Source organism: Silurus aristotelis (assembly GCF_946808225.1).
Source record: "Silurus aristotelis genome assembly, chromosome: 9".
Classification (NCBI taxonomy): Eukaryota; Metazoa; Chordata; class Actinopteri; order Siluriformes; family Siluridae; genus Silurus; species Silurus aristotelis.
This window is the reverse complement of record NC_139582.1, coordinates 8,647,451-8,671,114: the sequence shown is the minus strand read 5'-3', so window position 1 is coordinate 8,671,114 and position 23,664 is coordinate 8,647,451. Positions and strand designations below refer to the sequence as shown.

General features: G+C 35.4%; 2 protein-coding genes across 5 annotated transcripts in view; one reads left to right on the top strand and one right to left on the bottom strand.

Moving 5' to 3' along the window:
• Positions 1 to 241: 241 nt before the first annotated feature.
• Positions 242 to 16,059, bottom strand: zdhhc1 (zDHHC palmitoyltransferase 1). Of its 4 annotated transcripts, none has more exons than XM_083550227.1 (13): positions 15,948 to 16,059; positions 15,728 to 15,853; positions 14,311 to 14,536; positions 13,255 to 13,484; positions 12,127 to 12,302; positions 11,686 to 11,787; positions 11,094 to 11,221; positions 9,660 to 9,815; positions 7,158 to 7,279; positions 5,810 to 5,898; positions 4,120 to 4,234; positions 3,008 to 3,110; positions 242 to 1,605 (listed from the first exon to the last, which is right to left on the bottom strand). In XM_083550227.1, exons 4-13 carry the CDS (start codon positions 13,471 to 13,473, stop codon positions 1,103 to 1,105), a joined length of 1,713 nt encoding a protein of 570 aa, XP_083406353.1. In that variant the 5' UTR covers positions 13,474 to 13,484; positions 14,311 to 14,536; positions 15,728 to 15,853; positions 15,948 to 16,059; the 3' UTR covers positions 242 to 1,102. The 4 variants fall into 4 exon arrangements, with proteins under 4 accessions (XP_083406353.1, XP_083406354.1, XP_083406355.1 ...); XM_083550228.1 differs by having other exon boundaries at positions 15,943 to 16,034; XM_083550229.1 differs by lacking the exon at positions 15,728 to 15,853 and having other exon boundaries at positions 15,948 to 16,052.
• agrp (agouti related neuropeptide) overlaps positions 6,018 to 23,664 on the top strand; it is a 103,824-nt gene continuing 86,177 nt past the window's right edge. The window contains exon 1 of the mRNA XM_083550254.1: positions 6,018 to 6,027. The gene's annotated coding sequence lies outside the window, so the exon portion shown is untranslated. The remainder of the gene's footprint in view (positions 6,028 to 23,664) is intronic.

Genomic DNA, 23,664 nt, shown 5'->3' with positions numbered 1-23,664 from the left:
AATATACGTTGTTGTAATTTATGAGGCTCATACATTTTGAGGCAAAGTGGATGCAATAATGGTAAATGCTGAAGCAAAAAAAAAAAACAACAACAACAAGCACAAAAAAACAAACAAAAAAAAACAGTACATTGTATGTACATAAGTTCGAAATGAAAAATATCAACATAGCCTTAAATTTTATTTATAGTATTAAACATATATTTGCGTAGCATACACAATACTGAACACGACTTTGCAATGTGTTTACTGTGTTCATTTATTTATTTATTGTCAGTAAAAATTCTAGTCAGTGTCGCAGAGGTTTCATGACTAATGTCATTAACTGACTTAATGTCAGACTATCTTCAGCACCAGTGTTTGTGTGAATAATAACATTAACCAGTCACACTGAACCCAACTGGAATGTAAATGTAGTTTTAAGGACGCCCCACAAATGCTTGCTTTTACATGTTTGTGCCTTAATTGCTCACTCAACAAAGGCTAATATCTCAACAACACCATACCATGGACAGGGAAGAGGACCGTAGGGCTTAGGGCTCCATTTGGGCTCATGCTCAATGAGTGTCATTTCTGCAAGTGTGCGAAGAAATAAAGTAAACAATATAGTATTTAGGTCACAATGTGCCATTGAAAATGCAAGTAACATTAGAGAATATTACAAATAAAGATATAGTAATTAGTACAGAAGAGAAACAAAAACACTGATTTTATGTTTAAAGCGGCAGTCAACAGATATTTCAATCTGCTATAGATTGTACACAAAACATGAGCTTTGGCATTCAATATGAATTAATCGCTGATAAAACTGTGTAATGATAAATAAAAGTACAAATACAATTGTGCAATGCTACTAGAGAAGTGATTAGCAATTTACTAAAAGAAATAAAATGTTGAATGAAACTGCACATTTCTCAAGAGATCCATCGGACTCCAGTTTGAAAAAAAGCCTGCACTCAGTGGTGGTTGCATAGGTGAACTGAGGCACTTGTTGCTACATCTCAGATTGTAGTGCCAGTTGATTTGTATTTTTATGATGCAGCTTATCTCTGGAAGTTTTGCTAACATTTTGTTAAGCCTTGTATGTCGCTTTACTTGTATTTTATGCTAACGGTGTGTTTGACCTGGAGCCAAGTCTTGCCTCCTCTGTGCCTCTTTTCTTGCTTGTGTGCTTGCGTTTTCCCACGTAACCCACAAGTCCATTCTCTGCTCTGGTGCTGTCTAGAGTCTCTCCACTTTCCCTCCTGACGAACACGAAAGGATTATGGGATGCCATCTCGAATCGCTCTTCCGCAGCCTTGCGAGCCACAGTCTTCTTTTTGGTCCTGGGCTTTGGAGAGGGTAATGGCTGAAGCAAAACACGCTGCGTGGAAGAGGAATGGCTGACTGTAGTGATGGGCACCCGTGCCGGTGTGGCAGTGCCCAGGCGTGCCAGAGCTACAGGGATCTCCTCCAGGGACTCTGCGGAATCAGAGTGGTACTCAGCTGGGGGGCCGGCAGCCTGCACAGAGGCCAGAGGGGGGAGGGTCACCCGCACAGGGAATGCTGGGAAAGGGAGGCGCTGGCTTAGGGATGAGGACAGAGTGGCAGCGGCTACAGTGGACTCTATGGATTAGGATGCACAAGGTCACAAAAATGCAGTACAAAAATATAACAATGATTCTAACACATCACTCAGGAATGGTATGGCGCCGCCCGAGTGGCAGCTTGTTGAAGCAGCTCCTATTTAGGTTTGAACTTATTTTGAGTTTTTCTGTACTTCGTGTTTGTTTTTTCGGAAGTACGTGTGTGTGAATGTGAGCTGTGGACATCTATGGACATCACAGTCGCAGAGTTTGTTACATTATTGTGCAATAACATTATTCAAAACAGTGCAATATTTCTTAGGGCAATGTGTGTGAAAGTGTTACTACTATATTGTTTGTTTCTTTTCTTTTGTATTTATACACTGTACTGTACAAATTTGTACTATGTCTCTGCTTTATATTTGCACATTTTCCTTTGCTGTTGTAACAGAAATTTCCGAACTGTGAAATGAATAAAAGTGTATGTTATCTGATCTTATAAATACTTATATTTAGTTAAATGCATTATAAAAAATATTTGGTTGTAATTAGCAATTGTGTTGAATTGGAGCACCACAGAACACAACACCGAGGATAACATACCCCACTAATGCTCACAAAGCAAACACGACTGAAAAGAATGCAGGAACCATCACAATGCTAACAGCCACCCATAATGAGCAAATTAAATATTACACAAACATAAAAGCAGTCTAAACAACCACAATATACAGCAAGTGTCAGGGCAGAACAGTACCAGATACAGCATAACTGCTCCGAAGCAAATACTACACTGAACTTTTTTCTTTACATTACATCCCCATAACTACCGGTTAATGAGATTCAACATAAAATACATAGAAAATACGTTGACCTTTTACCTTTACAGTCACACAGTTACTAATAAACATGGAAAGATAAAGGATTTAAATATTGCCTGTACCGAACAATTTAGCTAGTAGGGATTTGTTAAGTCTTTTATATAGACAGAATGACAGTAGAGGTGGTAACAAGACAAAACCATGAGGAAAGTCATCATCTCCTAAAATATTTGCATGATTAATATTGCAATGCAATGTTTTGTTTTTCTACAATTACCATTAAATACTAACCAAACTTCCATGCGGGGACGACTTCAATATTATACTTCATATTATATCCATATATCCACTTTATATTAGTAAAGACTAATAGCCATACCCAATCAAAATATTGCAATAATCGGTTTTAAAACAATAAATTAATATTTGGATATTGGAGAATGCATCAGTGTTAAAAGAAATTATACAATTTATCTAATATATATTTGGTGTTAGACCTGGGAGGAACAAAAGGCATTTAGGAGACTGCAATGATAAATTATGGATAAACATGTCTTAAGTAAAGATTTTGTGTTTTTAGTTCATAAAATGTATTAAGTAAATGTCTTGTGTGTGTGTTACCTTGCTCAGCTGAACGAAGAGCTATGCCTCTGCTTGTACTCATCTCTGTGGCTTGGTCATTGATCACCTCGGCTGGTATTTTATGCACTTTCTTCTTTTTCTTCTAAACAAAATATGAGAGTTTTAAACATGGTATAAAACTACAAAAGGGCTCAGCAGTATCTTACTGTATTTTATACACACTTCAACACAATATATTACACACAATAAAACATACAAGGCCCTTACATACACTTTTTTCAATTTTGTTTCAGGTTTTTTAAATAAAAAAAAATTTCTGATATTTTTAGAATTCTGTTTTTTACTTTGGTATTATGGGATACTGAGAGTAAATTACTGAGAAAAAAAAATGTAACTGAACAATTGTAGTATCAGGCTGCAACATAAAATGTAAAAAAGTGAAGGGGTTCTATTGAATACTTTTCGAATGCACTGTAGGTATAAAATGTGTGCATGTAAAGAGTTCGCAGTTCGGCAACAAGATACATTTCCTGGAATCGGATGTGTCGTGCACGAGCGTGTACGCTTCTATCTAAACAGGGACCTTGAATGAGATTTTTGAGATATTTAAACTGACAAATTCAAATTGTATTTACTTTACATCGAGCATCCAAAAGCAACCACGAAATAAATCAAAAAATTTCACTTTCTAAAACAAAGCAAACAACAAGGAGATGCTATCAGAGTGAATCACAACTGCTTTCTATTTACTGTTCTCTGTATTCTCACTACAGAGAGCATAACGAAATACATACTGCACTTTACTCTCAATAAGAAGCCACATTAAATGACTATCATAAAACAAAATTAACATTATAGTTAATTAGACCAGAACATTATCAGAATCCTACTGATTTTTTTTTAACAGTATATAAATATTACTGAACAATTAAAAATATTCATGGCATATTTTGAATATGTTCATATTATGATAAACATTAGACTAATATTCAAACATTAATGCTCGCTCTGAATGCACTGGTATGTTTAGGAACCCCTGCATGTGCACATGATTGCTCTCTCTTCACAGCTACAATGAAAGAGCAAAAATGTGAACTGTCTGAATTCCATAAAGAGTACTGTGCACAACGTTGGTATAGCATGTGTCCAACCTGTGTGTTTTTGGAAGGACCAGGTGCTGGTTTTTGCTCTGTGGACACAGTGGGGATTAGCTCCTCATCAGCCATTCTCTCTATGGAGCTTCTGATCCTGCCATTACCATACAACCTTTATACAGAGACACAAGTCAGATTAGTACAGCACACACAGTTAAACCAGTATATTCAGTAATGTCACAAACCTTTATACATTTCCCATGTTAAGAAGTGTTTTCATATTGTTTTTTTTAATAATAGCATGACAGCAAAAAAAAAAAGAATGCCAAAATGACTAACAGCCTTTCAATCATTTACAGCTATACATCATGAATGATGGCAACAGTGTTGACAGATAGTGAACTCCTGACTAAAACATCCAACTGTGAATAACAGTACTGGGGGCACAATAGGTCAAACACACACACACACACACACACACACACACACACACACACACACACACACACACACACCTTTATTTGCAATTATTTGTACACAGTTTGCCTTTGCAGTTGCCAAATGATCTAATCTCATTACCAATTCCCATCAGATGGTAAAGCTGACTCTTTTTTTCCCCCATCTCATTATTCTATTCACCAACATGTGTAAAAATGATTCTCGGTTTAAAAAAAAAAATAGTAATAGTATCAAATGTGTTTGCATAGCCATTACAACTCACCAGGTAGAAATAAAACTGAAATGTCTTAAAAGTTTAAAACTCTTTAGTGTTGCCCAACAATTCTGACCTTTTACATTTAATGAAAGCGACAGCTGAGGTCAGTGACGGCGCTCAAAATGTATTTTATTCATCATCTTTTTCTCTATTTCTAAGTGCCATTAAAATCATGAGAACGCCAACAGAATTTGCACTTTGTTTATGTATTTTAGGTGCTCACCATGACAACGCTGCAAATGCGTTGTGTTTTGCCTACAATTAAGAAATGACATTGAGTTACATTCTTAGGACACGCAGCAGCTTCAAATCGTGGCTACTGAACCGCAGATTGAGTCGTGGTACGAACTTAAGAGCTTGGCTACGGTTTGAAGACGTCCCTAGGCGGAAATAAAATAAATAAACAGGAGCTAAATACACATGGCTTAACTCTGGTTAGGTGAACAGAGCGCCTCGAATGTGATTTAAATGAAAAACACAGACGCCACATCCACTTAAACGCTTTTTTCTGTCTTGGCATTAGGGAAAACTGGCATGAATGTAGATTTAAAATCCAGTCACCGTGAAGATTTAGATTTGGCTCACGTCCACAAGTTTTCCTTGCCTAATAAACTGCATTTATTCGTCTTCGACAGACTTTTTGTGATCCAGTGCAGTGCTTGACTTGCTCAATACAATAAAATATAATTTTACTGTAATGTACTTGTCTAAAGTAATGTATTTTTATGAGTAATTGTAAAAAGAAATTCCAAAAAAAAAAAAAAAAGGTCATACTTTCAGCAGGCTACATGACTGATTTGAGCAAACTATGGTAAACGAAACAAATAAAAAAAATGGTGCTTTGTGAAAATCTGTCTACGATGTAATACATAAAAATAGAACGTAAATAATAATTAATTACACTGAATTTAAAATAACTGCTAAAATTAAGGATTAGAATAGATCTGTCATTAGTCTTCTACTTTATGCTTAAGAGCCATTTAAGATGTATTTTTAGCTGACATGCAGCAATAAGTAGTTCTCTTGTCTTACTGATGATTTCCATGAGAGCTCCTGATAGCAGGATCCTCCACCTCCATCTCAGGATTGGTGAAGCCTAGAGTACCCGAGTAGCCCGCATCCTAAAAGCAAGAAAGTGCAAAAGACAGTATATTTCTCACAATTTTTTTTTTTTATCCTTTTCAAAACTGATCTTTATTAATCATACTTGTCAGCGCCTTGTAAATGCTTTGCCTATTCAAAGAACGCTGGGTACAGGACAGGAAAACACACTGGATGGGATAGCTGCCTATCACAGTATACCATACACAATCATTGAAACCTTATTTAGTGCAGAACATTGCTACCTAATCTGGCACAATTTGCAACACTGTCATTAAGGCTTCACCCCTAGGATGCGGCTGCAGGGCACAAAGTGAACATGTGAAGCTCATGAAAAATACAATTGGAATTATGTGCATCATACAATGCTTATAGTTTCAAAACAGGTTTAACAATTAAAGTCTGGGTTATAAACCAAAAGCAACAGCAGCAAATGACAAACGCTGCCTTCTACTGTGAGCTTCTATTCTTTAGCTCTACTGAAATGTTAGCGCCCCAGTGAGGTGGCAAACTGTCACTGCGAGTGTGCTTCAGCACAAGCCTATAAACTGCATTTATATTTAAAACTTTTAATCCAGCAATCACGAGAAAAACCAGTTGCCCGATTAATCCTCGCATTGGCAACTGTTTATGAAATTTTGGATAATATTGTTATTTATTGTGAAAGGCTCGTATATATTGTTATTTATTGTAAATTTGTTATTTAATTCTACATTCACATAACACTAAATACATTTTTATTGTGGGTAAGCCACTGAATTTGGCATGATGGAGAACCATATGGATCAGTGGGTGCAGGTGTCTGAGCCAAGCCTGACAACATTACACAACATGCCGCTTGGGAACAAAAATAAATAAATAAAATAAATAAATAAAAACACAGAACTTACTAACCATGCTGATTACAGCTAACCAAAAATCCTACAGGAAATGTAGTGCTTATACTTTGTAAGAGTATATTGTAGGTGTGTGACTTCAAACTGTACAATAAATGCAAGTTACCAAAAACCCCATTTCTTTAACACTGTTCTTTCTGTGATTCTTTCTACTTCAAGAAATCTTTCCAGTAATCACACGATTCTTCAAACGCACACCTGCCCTCTAAAACAGGTGACCCAACAGTGTGAATGCTCATTTCCCATAGATTTACAAGACATGGCAGCTCAGTGAGATTTTCAAAAACGTCTCTCCAAAACATTTAAGAGTTAATCATACTTACATACTACAGGAATATTTCATACTTGAATGTCACTCAAGACCCATGTATTTGTATGTTTACCTTGATAAGGTTAATCTTGGGAACTCCAGGCTCATTCCCTGAAGGCTCTTTGTTAGTGTCTCTTGACTCCTGTCGGTGTCTCTGGCGAACGATGTACTCATAAGTACTCAACCTGTTCCACACTGACAGAAGAGAGATGATAGGAGATCAGCTAAAATAAGAACATCACTTTTGAATTCTGACAGCGTGGTGGCCTGGGAAAACCCACTGGATTTCACTATGACAAATTGAAAACCTTTTACATTTATGGCATTTTGCAGACATCCTTATCCAGAGCTCATTTATACAACTAAGCAGTTTTGGGTTAAGGCAATGGCAGCAATGGCAGCTAGGTAGTGCTAAGATTTTGAACTCCTAGACAATTGCTAGAACTATTAACTATTTTGGACATTTATGCTTCCCTTCTTCCAGTTTAAATCCCTTTCAGAAGCCATCTGTTTGCTATACTGTTACTAAAATAATTCAATATCAATCCTATAAACTTTCAACTACTCATCCTTGAAATATCGTGCTTATGACAATCGAACCTACCCCCCCAAAAAAAACTACTCAAAATAAAATGCCCATAAAATATTTTGGTACCTCACCTTTAACAAAACACACATATATTATTTTACAAAAGCAATTTTGTTCATTAATGTTTAAAGCAAATCTCTTGTAACAGCCACAAAAAAATGCCTCATATGAAAAGGTGGGTATAGGAAATAGCTTTCATGGTACATGGAATAGCTGTGTTAAATAAAATGAAAATTAAATTATTATTACCAATATCTTGGTGTCTTTTACCATCTAAAATGATTTACTAGGCCATCACACACACTGCTCCTCTGTCCCCTAGTGGCACAATTTTAACCACACCACATGTCTGATTTCCCAATTACGGTATGTAAATACAATTTACTAACAACCATCCTCAATGATTCTGCATACCAGCAAAGTAGAGTTTTTTCAAATTAAATACTAAAACTCAAATAATGCTATGAATTTTGTTTTCCACAATACTGATAAATCATGTCACAAATATCTTTTTCTGGTTTTTTATTTTTAATAACCATATGATTTAAGGTGAAAGTTCAGCTGTAAAACTGTTAAATGGTTGCTGATTTTAGATTAACAATATACTTTTCTAATACTGTTGTATCAAAATAAACATTTCCATACATTTACAATGCAACCAGCCAATTTGAATTCAACATTAATAATATTGTTATCCAGTGTTAACTTATTTTCAAAGTCCAATATTTTTTTTTTCTAAATAGTTTTACATAGATTTAAAATACTTTGATTTCTTTAACTCATTGTTTTTATTTTTGGTTTTTGAAATGAAACACTAGTGCATTTTTCTGTGAATTTATACATGCAAGTTCCAAACACACCCACAATCCACCCAGCCTTTTTCAAAAGCCCACAAAAGGTGTAAAAATAAACAAAAGTGAGTCACGAATCATACAGGCAAACACACCCACTTGAATTTCAATCATTATACTGCCACCTAGTAACCTACAGAATAAACAATTCAATGTTGAACAGCTACAAGCAGTGCAAACAACACTCAGAAGCACTTCCTCAGTATTATTTTATTTGATATATGTAGGTATGTATGTATGTATATATATATATATATATATATATATTATATATATATATATAAATTTTACTTTTAGTCATGATTCCCTGATTAGAACGCTGTCTTTAACCTTCTATTAATGCAGAGTGGCTTTATGGAGCACTCTAAAGCTTAATGGAATTGTTATTGTAATTAGTACTCTCATGACTAAAGGGACTCATTTTCATTTTGGTTCTGGTCTGTCGTGTGCCTCACGATGGGCAATTAACCAGCAGGCAGCCTTGGAAACGCTGTCTAAATATAAAACTGGTGAATCATCTAGTTCTAGTGAATCATCTAGACTGTGCAATGCTTACATGAATAATTGTGTCTCAGCAAATACTTTGTTTTCAAGTCAGAGTAAACACAGGATTCTCCAGCATTATTGTTTTTTTGTTTTGTTTTTTTAACTAAAATATAAAAATATCCAATAGCAAATCAGGCTGCATACATAAAAACCTTCTCTTCATCTTGCATACATTTCATTATCCAGCTAGCAATTGGATTAAATACATAATACACCACAACACTGATTATTATTAAGATTAAGATTAAATTAAGATTTCTGACAGTAGTTATGGTTTTACTTTAAATCACAGCTTTATATTAACATGCTAAATCAAATATGTTACTGTTAATATGTAAAAAAAATTTTTTAACAAGGAAAAACTTTTATTATTGATATAGATTATGTTGCTCTAAGGAGTCTCCAGTGTTAGGGCTTTGTAACAACCAGAGATAAAAAAAAAAGTAAAAGTAAAGTTTTGGCCCAGAGGACACAATTTAGAATTTCTCCTGTAGCTGTACTGATCTACAGCTGCAATAGCCAAACAATTCAACAGGTTCTTTACTCTCTCATGTTAAAGGCCCTAAGTTGCAGTATGTGATGCACTCACTGAGGTAGATGTGGAAACACAATAAATGGCCGAGCAGTAACGAGGACAGTAGCCCCATCGTGATGGTTACTCCTGCCAATGCGGGGATGGCTGGACCTGCTGTAGATACTGGAGCCACCGGCAAGAACACAAACCACACCACAGATTCATTCTTCACTGTACGTAGGAGGCAGGAAGGTGGGGAAAAACAAAGGATGCAAAGAGAAAACTGAGTCAGATAAACATGCATTCCTGTATCTGATTTTAGAGGTTATTTGTCAGGTAGTCATCATACTATACCCTTTATGAAATTTAACAATCCAATAAGGATTTTTGCCAAATAATAAGATTATTCAGTACATATTGTTAATCAGACCTTTTTTCAACATTTACACATATACATTGCATAAATGTAAATATATAGAACAAATATAACCAGAAAGGTGGGGAGAGTGTTTGTCTGTGTTTTTCAATCAAACCAGAAACAGCTAGAATGAAAGAAATATGTGCAAATAATAAATAAATATATGCATGAAGTTAATTCAAGGATGGACTGTAGTCTTAGCAAAGTGAAAACTATTAGCTATTACTTTTAATCAACTAATATGAAATACATAATATGATGATACAGTACAATAGCGCAGTAATACCCTTATATCCACTGGGGGGGTTAGGTTCCAAATGCCAGATGCCAGAAAGCATGAATAGTAGCAAACAATATAAAACTGGTTACAAATGCCAGATGCCTGAAACCATGAATAGTAGCAAACAATATATTCTGTACATACCTATAATAAAATGTTTCTTTCGGCTTCTCCCATTAGGGGTCGCCACAGCGGATTATCCGTATTCATGATCCGCATGTTCGATTTGGCACATGTTTTTATGCTGGATGCCCTTCCTAATGAAACCCTCCCCATTTATCCGGGCTTGGGACCGGCACTAAGAGTGGCTGAGGTTGGTTCCCTGACCGGGTATGGTGTATTTTTTTATAAATTATGCCCAATAAGACATTAACAATGAACAGGTACTAAATGACTAACAGCTGGTTAGTATAAAGTGGGCAGCATAAATATGCTGAAAAAAAGGGAGGTTTAACACCTCAGATACCACATACGATTTCATCACGTAACTCAAAACAGAGTGTAATTGAAATTATGAATGTTCACTGTATATGTGTGAATTTCTAATCAATTATTAGATTATTTTTTGTGCGTGAAAACAACAGTAATTAAAACAGCAGATAATAGGGTTTCACCGAATGGTGTGTTTCCCCACCCAAAAAACAAAAGTGATTAAAAAAAAAGTTTTTTTTATTATTATTATGGAAAGATTTATTATCTATAATATTTATTGTAGCTATAACACAATAAACAGATTATTTAAGTGCATGTGAACCGGTGACTGAATCATCGACAAGGGTTTTTGTTGCAATCAGAGCACATCAGAGCCTACCTTGCTGGAAGTGTTTATCGGATCGAAGCTTCGATGGATCCAAAAAGTACTCGATAAAAACGTAAGTGGCGATAATCACAACTAAAAATATGCCAGCCAGAGCAGAAATTACACTGTTCAAGAAAACCCTGCAATGGAGAAAAGCCATATAAATGTGTGTAAATTGACAACACCAACAAGATATAACAAGATACTGAATAAAGACCTTGTAAAAGAGTTATACAATTCTGACATAAAGAAAAAAACCTGCTGTTAGGGGAGTATAATGAATGATGGGATGGTGTACTGAAGTCTGCTATAAAGTTAAATCACTGTAATCAGGCCAAAGTTAATTCATTTCGTAACAAGGTTGTCTGCAGTGTGAATTCGATAAAACACACTCGCAGGCAAATAGATTTTTTTTTTGTGTTGATGGCATTCTGAATGTGCTCCAGAATAACAAGATCCTGATTTTGGCATTGCTTAACAGACATGTGATTCTCAGTGCTGTACAGAAAAGTGGCAAGCTTCCAAAGCATCATGAGAAGCCATCTGTTCTGTCCTGCTTTAACAATAACAACATATTGCGTATTCATTATTTACAAGGTCTTACCAATAGTTTCTGCTGCCCACACAGTTGTTTAGCCATCTGCAGTGGTGATCAAAACTGGCCACACACTTATTACAGGCACTGCAGTGTTTGGATTTCGGCCCTCTGAAAGCAACAGGGACACACCACGGTTAATTCCTGACGGTAAAGTGAACTAGAAATGTAGCTGTTAGCTGGCTGATTAGGGATTTGGAGCCTGCTGGCTACCCACAGATAATACCATATGCATACGCCCTAGTCCTTCCTTCTGATGTCTAATTACAGTTCAACAATCCTGTTTAAACATGATCAAATCCTAATGGCGGGTTTTATTTGCCTAATTGACTGCTTGATAAACTCTGCATTTACATTTTATCTGTATCCAACATTCCAACCATCTTTCCTAGTTCTTTGCTACTTTAAGCAGACCAAAAAATTTTCCCTGCACCCTCTTACCATACTTACACATCCACCTCACAGAGGTAACAGTGGCAGTTCTCGATGACGTGTGCGTGCTTTGTGCGGTCAAACACAGGCAGTGGTCCTTTGTAGCTCTTTGCTCTGACATTGTAATCAGCAGGGTCGATGGAGACAGCGGTCAGGTGCACAAGCAGGTGGCAAACAAACATAATCCCTGTACACTAAACACTGGGTTAAAGTCAAATAATTTATTCATCAAACTAATCTACTAACTTAGATGTGACATTTTTCCTTTGTCTACACAGTGTGATGCGAGAGACTGTCCAAAGTCCAATTTAAGGTACATTTAGTCTAAGACAAAAAAAAGTCAAGATAATACTGGCAAAATATTAAAATGTAATGGTCTCAACATTAAATAATTGTTCAAAAAATTAGCAAATGCACTCTTGAGAGCTCCTGTGCCATTGCTCCCTTACTTTTTGCTGCAATGAACTGTTTGTTGAAAAGCTGGAAACAGGGAAATTCACTTAGACAGTCTTCTTGTATGCAAAGGTAAAATTTTGATAATGATTTAAATGGTTGATGTAAATTCAACACATCTGGGTTCACAATATTTTTCAAATGATCTCATCTGTTTGTAGCCAACAATACTGAATAGAACAGTGACTCTTGTGATCAACTAGCTGCAAGTTTAAACACAAAGCCTAAAAATTTTAATAACTCAAAAGGAAAAGCTATCCTATTCTAATGTACTTATCTATTTGTTTATTTTTTGGCTAATTTCCAGACCAATCATTTGTAGTTAAGAATCACAAACATGCAACATTCTTAAAAACACTTACTATCGGTTAACTAGCCATACTTTCTAGCTACCGGTACATAATTTAGGAAAATTAAGGTTTGTTTTTCCTCACTTGCTTCCAATTACAGTAAATAAAAACTTTAGGTTTGGAAGGTCAATTGCAACCATAAAGAACAGAAATGATTGAAAATCGGGATCATTGCGCAAAAAAAACCACAAAAAACATTAACACGTGTGAGGCAACATGGCTGACAGTTGAAATTGATTTCACATTGAAACGTTGATTTGGGCTTCCTGTATGAACGCAGCTCTTATGTAATATTCCAGATTATATTCCGACTCTACATTTGAATTTTAACCCCAAAGGATACAATATAGCCTGCCGGGATCCAGTGTGACGGCAGCAGAGGGATGAAAATTCCAAAACCTGTAACTGCAAAGTAAAGGTAGAGAAGCCAAGCCAACAGCTGGAAGGGGTGAGGAGGCCAGCTCCACCCGTTTGTCCTGGAGCACAGGGGAATGTCAACTCGTCTAGGAACACCATCGCTCACTGGCACAGTGCGGTTTGGGTTCCTGCTGCACAGGTCCATGAGAAAATGGACTGCAATGAAACATGAGCACAAGCCTAAATAATCCAGACTCAATCATACTTCTATGTTTTTAGCCAAGCCTCTGGTGCAATCTGGCTGCAAAAGCCTTCCTTTTGGATTTAAAAAAAAAGGGCTTCTGCTAAATGTCACAAATGTTAATGTAAAAAACTAGTGGACAGCATTCAATCTTAATTCCACAATACCAGTATAAATCTGAGTTTTCAAAAAAATCAGTCAATCCCTTAAAATATAATCACTAAAATCTAGAAATATAACCAGTGCTCTAAAGTTATAATTTTCATTATTTGTTTCCTGTTTTATATCTGTGATTATCATGTACTGGATATTAATGTTATAATCCAATGGTGGAAATAAATGGGGTAAATTACATTTGTTACTGTACTTAAGTAGCTTTTGTGTGCATCTGTACAATACTAAAGTGTCTCCATTTGGAAAGACTTTACTACATTTCATATATCTTTACTTTTTAACTAATCTTTTCGAATTTTTCCAAAATCAATGGGCTCATAATCATTTTAATAGAAAACAATCAGTGTTTTATTAATACCCATTATCCTATTATTAGATTGGTGTGCTAAAAGTAACATTAGAGTACTTTTAAATAAACAGTTTTTCTTGTGAGCAACATTTCAATAGGAACATTATATTCATAATATATCAAAGCACTTTGGATACTTATGTACATTTGCAGGCAAATACCTTTGTACATTTACTTAAGTAAAAGCACAAAATGTACTCAAGTACATGGTTTGTGTTTTTCGTCCACCACTGTATTAATGCATAGAAAAAAGGATAATTTGATATTATGACACTCACCTATTTGTTTATTCACTAGAGGCTGTCCGTCAGAGTGTCAGTAAATAATTCCTCCTCATATCAGTCTTTGCCATCTTCTAATATTAACAGTGATTCCAGTCTGCCCATATCCATTACCGGCTCATTGCCTTCTCCATCGACGCTTTGGGTTTTTTCTTTCTGAAGTAACCATTGCTTACAAGCTCCATCTCCATGCTCAGAGGTTACACATGCTCAGCTGAACTGTCTGTAAAAACACATTAATTACATTTTTATTACATAATAATAAACTATTCCTTATTAATTTATTAAACACTGACTACATTTTTCCACCATGGAACAGTCTTCAGGACCGAAGATGTTTACAGCTGTGTTATGACAAGTAATAACTAGAGCTAACTTCTTCCACAATATTAACTTGAATCCAATAAAGCATGGTGTTGCTCTTAGAAAATAATAATTACTTCACAATCGCTCTGGTTTAAAATAAAGCAAACATCGGAGTAATAGGGACGTGCAATTCTAGGAAAATATTCAGACAAAAACAGTCAAAAACTAAATGGGGTTTATTGGTACATTTAGTGTTCATTATTCAAAGAATTAGTTTTAAAGAGAAATATTAATATAATTCATTGATACAGGTTGATTGTGATAACGCATGACGGATCGATCTAGTTCGCTTGATCTGGATGGACATAACTATACCCTAACACATTTTGGATAATAAGCTCAAAAATAGGTAAATTAAAAAAAAAAATAATAATAATTATTTGAGACATTTCATTATTTCTGTATGAACAGATCACATTGTACACACACAGGTAGCCTGGACATACAGTACATACGTGCACTCTTTTAGTAGACTACACTCTCTTTTCATATAATTATAAAGGATGTATAAGGATATATCTTTATCAGAAATAAGAAATGTATTAATCTATTCACATACATGGCATATACATATTGCAAATGAATTCCTTCTAAATTACAATACTTTTAACCTTACATGCCTTCTAAAAAATACTATTTGTGCCCTTCTCATAGGCATGAAAGCATCAATGGCTGTTTGTTTTTGATTTATGAATATTAAACATGGAAACAAGTAGAACATCTGCAGAAAAATCTCTCAGAGAAAGACATGAGATTTGTCGATAACTCAAATATCAACCAGATGTGCGAAGTAAACAGTATCTGCATACTTGTTTCTCTACTTATTCATGATTGTTTATGAGATTATATCTACTTTACATAAATATTTGCATGTTCGTCTATTTGTTTACATATTTACAGGGATTTTTCATACTGAACTAAATAAACAAGCCCCAAACAAATTTTACACAGTGCAGCGGCATTCGGAGTTGAATAAAGGATGAAGACGGTAAAGAAAGCAAAGCAAAGCAAAGCAAAAAATACAAAATAAACGTCTGAATAAGTTTACATTAAAGCAGAAATCCGGAGAGATTTGGAAAGCGATCCAGACAGATCTGTCAATCTGCTTCACAATGCAGCTTGATGGCACACAAACAGCAGCCCTTATTCCTCATCTCAGGACTGAACTAAAACCCTGTCAATTCACAGTCGGATGCAAATATCACAAAACCTAACGCTAATGCAAACATTTATCTACTTTGTTCCTCGCAAATGAACTCTTACTTTACCAGTTCCATCTATAAACTTGGCTGAAAACAGAACCAACCCAACACAACGCATCCGCGAAGGAATAATTGCCGTGAATGGTACGTGAGGCGGAAACACCAGTAACGTACTTCCGGGAAAAATCAGCCGCGTGAGGCTTTCAAAATAAAAGAATAATGTGTAGGTTAGTCATCGACGCGTCCATTATTTTATCGTTTAAACAGATCTGACCCAAACACTTTCCTATAAAAGGTCAAAAATATAACCTAAATAAAAACACTAAATGTTGCAATATACCATACATTCGATTAAAATTAAACCTGAAATGATTCCTCTCATTTGTGATGGCATAATATAAAAAATAAATAAATACATAGAGATCATGACTGTAATCAGCTTAACTAATAAAAAAAGAAAGAAGAAGAAGAAGAAAAAAAGAGAAAAAAAAAATTGTCCATACCTGCTGCAGAATTATGTGGACACCAGCCCTACACACTCATATGCAGTTTTTCACCAGAATTTTGGCACGAGGTTGATAGTACACAATTTATATGTATAATGTCTTTGAATGCTAGACAATTACAATTTACATTTACTGGAGCTACAAAGCTCAGACCTGTTCCGGTATGGCAGTGCATCTGTGCACATGTTAAAGCTGAAGTTGAGGAACTTGAGGAAGAACTTCAACCGTGACCTCAACCCCACTAAACACCTTCAGGATGAACGAGAATCCTGACTAGTGCTGGACGTGCCAGGGCAGTGTCTGATTTTGCTAATGCTTCTGTGATTAAAAGTGCAAATCCCTCCAGACATGCTCTCAAACAGAGCTTCCCAAACATTTTCCTATAAAGGGGAAAAATATCAAATTTGATTAAGGAGCACAGTCTGAAAAGAAATGTTGCATTATACTAATCATTATATTAAAACTGAAGTTGCGAGTACATCCCTCACATTTCAGTAGGCATTTTAGTATATCTCCTCAAAGGAAAATACTATTGAAATGAAACTTATATATTATTATATATTTTAGAGTAGTGAATGTGTAGCTTTTTTTAGCAGTATAGATGTTCTGTCCTCTAAAAATAAGTACACCCTGAGTGATAACAGCTGTACTTTGTTTAACCATACAAAGCCAAATGTCCTATTCATCATGTTTATGTTTTTGTCTGCTTGACAGGACCATACAAATTTGTGTATCTTGTATGAGAGCAGTTAAAATGTGGTGCTTTAAGTACAATTCTCTCATATTGACCACTAGATATTCAACGTGGCAGCTCATGGCAAAGAACTCTCTGAGGCTATAAGAAGATCAATAACATCCTGAAATTGAGTTACATTACAGTGGCCATGGTCATTCAGAGGTTTTTTACAAGATGGGTTCACTTTGGAATAGGCCTCACAAGGGTTGATTAAAGAAGTTGAATCCTTGTGCTGTGCATCAGAAGTTGGCTTAAAAAAAAAGACACATGAGTGCTGCAAGCATTGCTTTGTAGGTTGCAGAAGCAGAAATTGTGTCTTTCCTACAGTTAAGCATGGTGGTGGTAGCATCATAGTCTGGGGCTGCATGAGTGCTGCTGGTACTGGGGAGCTTTGGTTCATTAAGGGAAACATAATTTCCAACATGTACTTCTACAATCTGAAGAATGACATCATGCCCATCATTCAGAAACCGGTCCGAACGGCTGTTTTCCAACATGAAAATGACCCCAAACACACCACCAAGATGACAGCTGCATGCTGAGGAAGCTGAAGCTGAAGGTGATGGAGTATGTCTTCAGACCTGAACTCTATTGAGCACCTGTGGGGCATCCTCTAGCGGAAGGTGGAGAAGTGCCATGTGTCTCACATCCAGCAGCTTCGTGATGTCATTATGGAGGTGTGGAAAAGATTTCCAGAAACAACCTGTGCAGCTCTGGTAAATTCCATGCCCAGAAGTATTAAGGCAGTGCTAGAAAACAATGGTGTACTCACGTTTGTTGCCAGTTATTTAGACAGTAATGGTTGTATGTTGAGTTATTTTTAGAGGACAATAAATCCACTGCTATACAAGCTGTACCTTGACTGCTCTAAAAAATATACAATTTTAATTTCTATAGTATATTCCCTTATAATAAACATATAATAAAATTGTTGCTGAAATGTGAGGGGTGTACTTACTTTTGTGAGATACTGTATGTAATGACTGAGACAACACCACACTGTATATGACAAATAAATACTTCTTTTTTTTTATTCTGATTAGTCAAAGACTGTTGAATAGTTTTCTTTAATAGCAGCTTTGGCAGAGCATCATCTGAAATGGGTATGACAGGTTTATATCCTGCAAAACATATGAAGACACCTCAGCATTAAACCCATGTGCTTCTTCTCCAAAATTAAAACACACAATAGTCTTGAATGCCTTTGTATGATGTAGAATTACAATTTCCCTTCACTGGAACTAAGTGACCCAAATCTGTTCTAGTATGACAATATTCATGTACACAATATGCACCATGAAGACATGGTTTGCCAAGGTTGGAGTGGAAGAACTTGAGTGTCCTTCAAGAGACCTGCCCACCCCACTGAACACATTTGGCTTTTCCTGTGTATAATAACAGCTTGCTTACAGAGACTTATTAATTATTAATTAACAAAAACTATTATTTAACAAAAAAAGGTTCAACCACCCCAATGTTGATTCTTTTACTTTAACAGCCTTTTCTTAAATATTCACCATTGTAAGCCAGTGTAGTCGAAACAAAACTGAACCAAATGCCATCAATACCATCTCCTGTACAATAGTTAAAACATTAGCAGTGTTCTCACAGCTGTATTACATATGTGATCCCAGCAGATAGCAGTAGAGTAATATTTATCCACCTAAACTAACAAAATGGTGGCTTGGTTTTAAAGGCACTTGCAGCTTCATGATGTTGGCTTTGGTAACTCCTCAAGCCAATGCAACAGAATGTGGAAACCAAAATTAAAGGTACAATAAAAAAAAAAAATTTGTGTACATTATATAGGACTCCTGGTCATTTCAGCATCCCATTCCCATCCCATTCAGTCCCACTTTGCTCTTATAATAACCTCCACTTTTTTTAAGGGTTTTGCTATATTTTAAATCAGAGATGCCTAAACAAGGGCTTGCAGAGTGGTGACAATTGATTTGGCCAACCATGCCGTATATGCTATGTGGAAAAAAGGGGTTAAATTGCATTTGGAATAACCTTTAAAAAATAAGGACCAGTTTCATGTCTCTCATTAGAGATCACTGAATAGTTGTATTAGGCATTTAACTCTATTGTACAATAAATTGGATTGTTTCACATGTTTCACTGAACTAGAACTCAAAATTTAAAACTCAATTAGTTAAGAACATTACAGAGTCATACTTTCTATGTACAGTGGGCCTATTAATTTATTTTCTAAATATAAATATTAAGAAATCATAAATGAGAGGAACCATGGCAACTTCAGTTTTACTATAATGGTTATTATAATGAAAAATGAAAAATTTTCAGCCAGTGTCCCTTAATAAAGTTAAATATTTGGCCCTTTATAGAAAAACGTTTGGGTGCCTTTGTTTTAGAGTGTCTGGGGGGATTTGCACTTATTGTCACAGAATCATTAGCAAAGTCAGACACTGAACTGACCCATCCGGAACGTAGTCAAGATTCCCGTTCATCCTGAAGGTGTTTAGTGGGGTTGAAGTCAGGGTTCTGTAAAGAACACTTAAGTTCTTCCACTCCAACTTCAGCATGCTATGTCTTCATGGAAATCGCTTTGAGCAGAGATGCACTGCCATACTGGAACAGGTCTGAGCTTCGTAGCTTCAGTGTAGGCAAATTGTAAGTGTCTAGCATTCAAAGACATTCTAAAAGAAATGTGTGCTCTCAACTTTGTGGCAAACTTCTGTGGAGGAAATACATATGAGTGTGTAGGGCTGGTGTCCACATAATTTTGCTCATATAGTGTATTACAAACATTTTTGAACATCAAAAGGCGAACCACATCAAAATGTAAAGTAACTAATTAATATTATAAACTTATGGTGCTGTGTATTGATCCTCCATGCTTGAAATCTAATGTCGGATCAAGTTCAAAATGAGAGGGAAAAAAAAGAAGCAGCAACATGTGTAGACTAAATATGTTTTTCCTTCTTTTTCTTCTTCTTTCTTTTTTTAAGTTAATGAATGCCACTTTAAAGACTATACCAGAAATCTTGCACTTTGTCAGACTATCTGTTAAAAAATCACAATACAAATATTATACTTGATTGTTTTTGGCATTGTTTGTTCCCAACTTGGGGAAACGCCCAAATGTACTTTTAGCCAAATTGCCACAATGGGTCTCTTCCTTAATATACAATATTGCTTAATGGGCAAACACACATCCAGTTAGATCTAATTTTAAAATAGAATTGCCTGAGGAAGTATCATGGGTATTTAGGACAACTTCCTTGGCTAGATCTAGAGTCTGAGCGGAAGGTGATTTATTTATTTAATTCTTTTTTTTTTTTCATTTTATGAAATAGCGATTGGTGTGTAAATGGCAGTTACTCTGGTATTTGGGGCATTGGGGGGTATCAGATTTTGTTTACTGGTAAAGTGCATCATGGATGAATAACATGGAGGCCTTGAGACCATAACAATTTTTTTATTGCCTTGCTCAAACATGCTTAGTACAAGACACTGAGGACCTCACAGTACACTGAGAAGCACGTGTTCTAGGGCAGGAAATCATGCAAAGTGTAAGATTCTGGCAAGTAATGTGAACATGAGTTTGTAATGCAAGTGGAAAGTAACGCATTAAAAACATCACAAACTTTTTTTTTTACCTCTGTTGAACTCTTAGTGTTACAACATGGAAATAACGTGCAATAAATAGGGATTATATGCCATGAAACCATAAAGTTGCTATGAAAGTTATAGATTAGTTTATGCACTACTGTCACTATGCTGACTTTTACAAATTACACAATTAGTTTAATGGTGTGAAAAGGTTTCCCGAACTTTGTTTCAAACTTGTTTTGATAGCTATCTATGGGTTTCATGATGCCGTTTGTTCAGGTAGGTTCTCTAACAAATTATGGGTTTTTCTAGCAGCAGGTACATGTGTACTGAGATCATGTGACAATTATTAGTACCAGAAAGGCACCAGAACCAAGCAACACAAATGGAAGACTATTTAAGCAAGTATTATTTTACTTACTTACTTAAGTTTATGGTACTTACATGTAAATTATGTAATAAATCTGTATTCTACTAGACCCTGAAAAGGCAGGTTCTGTTTTCTGTTGGGCCCTTGAAAGGCAGCTAACTTTACTTTTGCATAATTTGAGCAGTTTTAAAATCACTTTTGTCATATAATGCACATAAGGGATGTATTATATAAAAACCCCATAATAGTGTTTCTTACCACATAAATAATCCTCTACCAACAGATGAAATTTTATTAAATCTTTTTCTGTAATAATTCAGGTCTAAAATGATCCATGACAATCTGTCATTAACTGTCTGAATGCATAGCCAAACAACATCTTTTCCCTTTCTGTTTATGATTTTTCCAGTACTTTGCTTCTAAACTGATCAGTGGTAATGACCAGTAAATCAAAATGTCATTGTAAAAGGAGACTAATTTAAAACTAAAGTCCAAAAGAAAAAAAAAAGAGTTGTATGTGTGGTGTATATGTGTGTGGTTTTGTGAGTGAGGAATTTGACAATCATTCCTTTCCAGGATGTTCATCTGTCCCTGAGAGCAGGGAAAACATCTGCCCATCCCGTCTGGAAGGGAATGCTTCATTTGTCTTCTTTTTTTTGTACTGTTCAGGAATTGTATGTGCATTTGGGCTTGCATTTTTTTACAAAGGTCGAACTGAGGGCCTAGTGAGGGTTCAAATTGGGACAGTTGATGGCCATTTTGCACAGCATGTTTGTGATATTGTGTGTGACATCAGGGGTCTAGTAAGGGTTCAGAAGAGGACAACCGATCAACGCTTTGCATAGCACGTTTTGTGATGTTGAGTGTGACAATCCATTAATGCGTTACGCAATGTTTGGAAGCAGCACAGAGCCTGTTGCATGCGATACAGCGATTTAGTCTCATTGACAGGACCTGACAATATCCTACTGGGTGTCCCCTAAAACAATGAGCTATTTCCATCTCTATTCTCCCTTCGAAAGGAAGCGGATTTCACTAGGTTTCTTTTAAATTGGAGGTCCAATGCAGACCTGGCTCAAAGCCTTGGAAGAACAGGATATTATACTTACTTTCACTTACTGTAGCTTAGTTTAAAGACATTTTAAACACAGTACAGTGCTTAATTGCTTCAGAGTTTGTGTTGTCATATTATGCTGAATGTCAGGTTTTGTGTTTTGTACTTCTGTGGGTCTCTCATACTTAGAAATTATTGCTCTAATGAGTTTTATAGACAAAGATGGTTCTTGAATGTTTTTTGCACTTTTATGATGATACACATACCATATAATCTGAGAGTGACTAAGCCCTGCTACCAACAAAATTTTGGCAATATCAAAAATATATTACTGGCAAAGAAGGAACCAAAATTAAACTTAAAAAACAATTATGTTTTGAAATGACAATTCACAAATCTTCACAAAATCACAAATCTATCATTAGAGCATCTTCATCATTATAAATAATTTGCAATGAAGTACACAACCACACATTAATCACAGTTTGTTAAACAAGGTGTCTGAAAAGTCAATAAGAATATATTCAGCAATTATTTAAATTAAAATATGTTGAGCAAAAATGTGATACATAATTTACTGGCTGAGAAAATGTGTAGAGTGTAAGGTAGAACTTGTAGAGCAACAAAACACAAAATTAAGCATGTAGTTTCACCCTTATTGGTTTCATTACTCTTTGTCGTCTCTCTCCTCCACTTTTCATCATTTACACTCTCAGACAATTTGCTCACTCACATTCACATACTGTATGCACAACAAAAGCCTTTGTCCAGTCATTCCAAACTGGGTGGCCTGCACTTAAGCTATATTTACAGCTGGAGAGAATCTTGATGCATTCCTTACAGGTTCATAATGCATCTAGCAGCAATTGAATGTGGCACAAAAGTTCATGAGGATAAACAAAGAGAGGCAATGAGTCCCTGGCTGCAGATGGACTAAAACTGGAAGCTGTACTTATTTACAGAGCTTACTGAGAATCATATTATTAGACTATTATTTCACTATATAGTTTAAGAGGCTTCATGATGCATCATGTAGAACATCTACAGAACGAAAATAACAACAACAACAACAACAACAACAACAACAACAACAACAACAACAACAGTAATAATAATAATAATAATAATAATAATAATAATAATAATAATACAAAAAAGCTTGTTTTTACCACATAAATATGGTGAGCATACAGTATTATTTTATTAGTTCATGGTAACATGCTATCTCAGAAGTGAACAATAGAGATGCAATCTTTGATTTAATTAAAAATAAAGGTCACATAGGCCTTTAATGCAAAAAATGAAGTGGAAATATCCTTAATATTGTCCAATGTGTCTAGTATTACCTACTATAATATTACAATAAACTAAATACATGATTATATATCCTATAACAAGTCATTTGTGTACATTCCAAGCTCGAAATAGTCCTGCTCTATTGAATAATTTTGCTCATTATGAAGAAATTTTCTCTGTACTTCTTTGTAGCAGAGTGTTTAATTATACCATATTTTTTTGCACAACTTCATTAATGAATTTAT

Excerpts from the sequence above, each read along its gene's own strand:
- zdhhc1 (XM_083550227.1), bottom strand. The coding sequence starts at position 13,473 with ATGGACCTGTGCAGCAGGAACCCAAACCGCACTGTGCCAGTGAGCGAT. Across the intron at positions 12,303-13,254 it reads GGATCCCGGCAGGCTATATT|TGTACAGGGATTATGTTTGT; the intron begins GTATCCTTTGGG and ends CCCAGTGTTTAG. Across the intron at positions 4,235-5,809 it reads AGCTCTCATGGAAATCATCA|GTTGTATGGTAATGGCAGGA; the intron begins GTAAGACAAGAG and ends CTCTGTATAAAG.